Source organism: Chelonoidis abingdonii, chromosome 12 (assembly GCF_003597395.2).
Source record: "Chelonoidis abingdonii isolate Lonesome George chromosome 12, CheloAbing_2.0, whole genome shotgun sequence".
NCBI lineage: Eukaryota > Metazoa > Chordata > Testudines > Testudinidae > Chelonoidis > Chelonoidis abingdonii.
In genome coordinates this window covers 6,846,174-6,851,946 of record NC_133780.1, presented here as the reverse complement: position 1 = coordinate 6,851,946, position 5,773 = coordinate 6,846,174, and the positions used below count along the sequence as shown (strand labels likewise).

Here is a 5,773-nt window from a genome sequence, read left to right as displayed (position 1 = left end):
GCAGCTAACAGGACGGGTGGAAAGCCATGAGCGATATCTGCTGCCCTTGGTGAGATGAGGAAGAACTGAGGGTGGTTCCTCACACCATATTTGGGGATTCTCAACTTTTTCTTTTATTTCCCAGATGGTTTGTGTGTTAGTCCTCACCTGTGCGTGTGCCTCTTGGGATCTCTCTTTCCTCACAGGCCTAGAGATCAGGCACCCACAACTCTTCCCCTTGTTCCAGCCAGGTGATCAGATCAGATTTGGGAATGGGACCTCCTGCTCATGGGATAAAAATCAGACCAGATCAGGATGCATGGAATATTGAGAGAGTGTCTGTCACAAAGGACATTATGTGAGTGGAACTTCTCCCTGTGCTCTTCTGGGTGATCATGGAACCCAAGAGGTCGGGAACATGATCACTGAGCCTACATGGGAGAAGCAGATGTCTGGGGAGGTGCGGGTAATTTTTACACCCTCACTAGGAGTTCCCAAGGTCCGTGTTCTTTGAGGGCCTTGCTGATACACACACAGCTCTGGAGTTCAACCACTGCCTATTTCTAAACCTGCAGAGCCCAGAAGGAAGATGCACAGGGATTCTATTTACAACTGAAAAACAACAGACAGGACAATGAATGAATTTTGTCCTCCTGAAAGCTGGAGGGATGGGGATGAGATAGCATGTCCATTAGGTTGTGACACCGCATCCCACTGATGGGGGTACAAAGATGCAAGCCTTTCTCACATGGCAACTGTGCATTATGGAACCCATTCGCCTCTGATCTAACTGACCAGGGAAGAACCTGACCAGATTAAGACACACAGACCCCACAGCTTCTAATAACCAAGGGAATGGGAATCCCTTACCCAGGGAGTAAGGGACCACAGGTAGTCAATTCTTTTTTGTCAAGGTCAAAAATGTCTTGGTCAAGGTATAGACAAGGTCCACATGCCAAAGAAAATAATAATTAAAAAAACCACAACAGTAATGATAACAATAGATAAAAAGATTTCAGAGGTCCATTCAAAAGCATCTGGCTGTCTACATTTGGCTCACAGACTGCTTATTGACTACCCCTGCCTTAAAACACCCCAGCCTTGGGCTTCCTCCCAGACAGCCCCGTTAATGCGGATTACTGAAAAACTTGTTCATCATCTAAAAAGTTCTACCAATCCCAAAGGATCGGACACATTACCCAAATTTTTAATGAATGCTTCAGTTCTTACCCAAATACCTGCTTACAGCCAATTCTTGTTAACTAAAGTAAAATTTATTAAAAGAAGACAAGAGAGAGAGTATTGATCATTATACAGACAGACATGAACAGGGTCCTTAGGGCAGTTTCACTGCAGAGATGGTGCTTCAGAACTGAAGAGTCCCTTTCAGAATCATTTCATCAGGTTCTAGTCTAATGTCCAAATGTTCGATGTCAGGGCAGTCCAGAGGGGACTGGAGATCTCTGTCTTACGATGCAAACTACCCCTGAATAAAGCTTAAGAATCTGAGAGAAAAGGATCAAGTCCCAAAAGTTTTTATACAGATTTTTGCAGCCTCTCAACAGCATGAAGTCCTATGGTGAACAATAAGCTTTTGAAGTAATCTTGTATTTAGTAAACATCACCAGCAATTAACTACATGGATTAACATAAGGCAATTATCCATTAAGCAGTTCATAGACTGTTTACCACGAACTTTAAAGAGACATGCAGACAACGACAGTGTTACACTCAAGTTTTAGCTAAATGTTAATATTTCCTTTTGATCTCCAAATTAACAGAATACACCCCTAGAGAGGAACCCATTTGGTTACATTGTTAACCTCCAACAAGACATGGATAAACAGTCTACTATAGTTACCATCTTCTTCCAGTTCTTTAGGAATACAAGTTTTCATTTCAAAGCTCAAGCCTGGAGAACATGGAAAGGACCTAAATACCATTTACACACTTACGAAGCATGTCTCTAAAGGTTGAAACTGGATCAATTAGCCTGCACATTGCTTCACCCTTTCTGGCCATGTGTCACAGAATTTTCGATGCTGTGTGGATTTTCCCATGTTTAATGAGGTTTGATCTCTGTGTGAAACTTTTCCCACAGTCTAAGCACTTATAGGGTCTCTCTCCTGTATGGATTGTCTGATGTGAAACAAGGGCAGATCTCCATGTGAAACTTTTCCCACAGTCTGAGCACTTATGAGGTCTCTCTCCTGTGTGGATTGTCTGATGTGAAACAAGGGCAGGTCTCCGTGTGAAACTTTTCCCACAGTCCAAGCACTTATGGGGTCTCTCTCCTGTATGGATTGTCTGATGTGAAACAAGGGCAGATCTCCATGTGAAACTTTTCCCACAGTCTGAGCACTTATGGGGTCTCTCTCCTGTGTGGATTGTCTGATGTGAAACAAGGGCAGGTCTCCGTGTGAAACTTTTCCCACAGTCCAAGCACTTATGAGGTCTCTCTCCTGTGTGGATTCTCTGATGTAAATCAAGATCTGATCTCCGTATGAAACTTTTCCCACAGTCCAAGCACTTATGGGATCTCTCTCTTGTGTGGATTCTCTGATGTGAAACAAGGTCAGGTCTCCGTGTGAAACTTTTCCCACACTCCAAGCACTTATGGGGTCTCTCTCCTGTGTGATTTCTCTGATGTAAAACAAGGGCGGATCTCCACATGAAACTTTTCCCACACTCCAAGCACTTATGGGGTCTCTCTCCTGTATGGATTCTCTGATGTAAAACAAGGTCTGATCTCCGTATGAAACTTTTCCCACACTCCAAGCACTTATGGGGTCTCTCTCCTGTGTGGATTCTCTGATGTAAAACAAGGGTGGATCTCCACATGAAACTCTTTCCACACTCCAAGCACTTATGAGGTCTCTCTCCTGTCTGGCTTCTCAGATGTGAAAGAAGGACTGATCTGTATCTGAAACTTTTCCCACAGTCCAAGCACTTATGGGGTTTCTCTCCTGTGTGGGTTCTCAGATGTGAAAGAAGGACTGATCTGTAGCTGAAACTTTTCCCACAGTCCAAGCATTTATGGGGTCTCTCTCCTGTGTGGATTCGCCCATGCTGAATGAGGTCTGATCTCCGTATGAAACTTTTCCCACAATGCAAGCATTTATGGGGTCTCTCTCTTGTGTGAATTCTCTGATGTGTTATTAGTGCTGACTTACAGTAGAAAGATTTCTTGCACTCAAGGCATTGAGAGGGTTTCTCTCTTGTGTGGCTTCTCACATGGTTTTTCAGGTCTGAGCGATTATTGAAGCTTTTGCCTCGGTCCAGGCATTGAAGGGGTTTCTCTCCAGTATGGATTGTCTGATATGTCACAAGCTGTGATCTCAGAAATAATCCTTTCCCACATTTGAGGCACTGATAAGGTTTCTCTTCACTGGGATTTGTCTGCTGGGCTGTGGAGTCATTGGGTCCTCCCCTACATATAATACATTCATCCACTTCACCAGGAACATCCTCCTTATGATTCCCCTCCTCATTCTCATTCCCTCGCTCAGCACCTGCTGGGAGAGAGACAATCCAGACTGGAGTCATTGTGCTGGGGAGAAAGAGGAATAGCACAGAAGGAAAACCCAACACGTTAATAATGTGAAGATGAAGCAATTGGATTCAGCCGTGACTTCCTACCCAAACACTCACAGGGGAGGAAAATTGGGAAGAAAACTCCTGTAGCTAACAGGGTTGATGGAAAACAGTGAGCAATATCTGCTGACTACAGCACTGCTCTGGCTGAGATGAGGAAGGACTGAGGGCGTTACTCACACCATATTTTGGGGATTCTCAACTTTCTCCTTCATCAGCCAAATGGTTTCTGTGTCAGTCCTCACCTGTGTGGGCGCCTCTTGGGATCTCTCTTTCCTTGCAGGCCTGGAGATCGAGCACCCATGGCTCTTCCCCTCGTTCCAGCTGGGCGATCAGCTCAGGTTTGGGAAAGGGAAATCCTGCACAGGGGGTGAAATCAGACCAGATCAAGGTGCATGGAAGATTGAGAGAGCATCTGTCAGAAAGGACATTCCATGTCCCGGTGCTGTGCTGGAGGAATCAGAATCCAAGAGGACGGGAACAGGGTCACTGAGCCCCCTTAGGGGAGGCAGACATCTGGGGAGGTGGGGGGAATTATTACACCCTCGCTAGGAGTTTGCAGGATCTGTGCACTCTGGGGGCCTTGCTGACAAACACACAGCTGTGGAATTAAACCAGTGCCTACTTCTAAACCTGCGGAGCCCAGAGCCCTTCCCATGGCTGGAGCTAGTCCCAGGGAGGGAGGTGAACAGTGATGCTGTGTGTGAATGAGAAATAATGCAGACAGGACAATGCACAACTTTTTCCCCACTGAATGGTGGGGGTGGGTGGGAATGGTTTAGCATATCCATTAGGTTTTGACACTGTGGTCCCATTGGAGAGAGAGTACAGAGATGCACGTCTCCCTCATACTGCAGCTGTGGACTATGAGACAAATTCTCCTCAAACCTAACTGACCAGGGAAGAACGTAACCAGCATCAGCAATGCAGGCCCTACACTTTCTAATAACCGAGGGGACGGGAATCCCTTACCCAGCGAGGTCACTGTCTCGTAGTTCTCCTGCATGACGTCCCTGTAGAGGGCTCTCTGAGTGGGGTCCAGCAGAGCCCCCTGCCTCTGGGTGAAATACACAGCCACTTCCTCGAAGCTCACCGGCACCTGTGACAACAAGAGTCCTCCACTCAGCACCTGCTGCCCCAGCCACAAACCCACTGGTCATGGGGGAGGAGGGACAGAGTTGCAGAATCCCACCCCCACCCTGCTCAGAGCAGCCAGGAGGCTTCAGGGGGTGGGAGAAGGTGAGAGCTCCTTGTCCCCCCAGCACACGGAGCAGGGCAAGGTCTTCTCATTTCCCACACGCCTGCCAGCCACAGGCTGATATGGGAAGCAGAGCTCTGAGTCAGGGACTGGGACAGGAATCTCAACAGCTTCCCTGCGTATTTCACAGCAGCCCCTGGCTAACGGGTTCAGGCTCCAGCACTGGGAGCCAGAAAAATGTTCCCAGCCCTGCCCAGGTGGTTGTGTCCTGATTGACAAATATGGGAATGTTGCCTCCTTCCCTGCTGCTAATGGGCCTACTCAGAAAATCAGCAGGTTTATCAGACCCTGTCTCCTCCCTGCCTCTCCCTTTCCCCCCTCCAGCAGCTCCCTTAAAATCCCCTACCTGAGCTGGCTCCATCACAGCCATTTCCCTTCCCCACCTCCTGGAAGACAAGACGATCTGGAGCGAAATGTGGACGTGATTCCTCAGCCTGTCGGGGCGAGAGGGGCGATGGGGGAGGTTACAGAAGGAGCTTCAGTCCATGTCATACCCTGATTCCCACCAGGCTCTTCAAACCCTCCCAGTAACAGCATCTCTGAGCCAAATGCTAGAAAAAGAGCAGAATCAAAGGGGCCACTTGGGAGATTGCCCCCCATTGCAGTGTAAACTCCTCCCCCTTAGCAACAGCCGGAGCCCTCTGGTGGCAACGCCTGAAGAATGAGCTGCCCTGGACTCCCCCCGCCGCCGGCAGCCCCCAGGGACAGGCAGGCAGAGGCTGATCTCACTGGCCTATCTGCACCTGCCCTCCACCCCTCCCAGAGCCAGCAGTGACTCTGGTCTGACACCAGGTGCGGCTGAGATCTAAATGCTGCAGGGAAATCAGACCAGGACCTGGGGCAGCTCTGAACACTCAAGAGACACAGACCCCTGAGCAGTGAGACACCTGCTCACCCCCCTGTGCTCGTTTTACCACTTCCAGGGGAAAATATTCCCACTGG

The 5,773-nt window shown here is 48.4% G+C and overlaps 1 protein-coding gene across 1 annotated transcript; it reads right to left on the bottom strand.

The window, feature by feature from the left end:
• Positions 1–1,699: 1,699 nt before the first annotated feature.
• On the bottom strand, positions 1,700–5,520 carry LOC142047636 (uncharacterized). Its single transcript, XM_075071599.1, has 4 exons — positions 5,178–5,520; positions 4,546–4,672; positions 3,819–3,932; positions 1,700–3,491 (listed from the first exon to the last, which is right to left on the bottom strand). Exons 1-4 carry the CDS (start codon positions 5,199–5,201, stop codon positions 2,005–2,007), a joined length of 1,752 nt encoding a protein of 583 aa, XP_074927700.1. The 5' UTR covers positions 5,202–5,520; the 3' UTR covers positions 1,700–2,004.
• Positions 5,521–5,773: the final 253 nt, after the last annotated feature.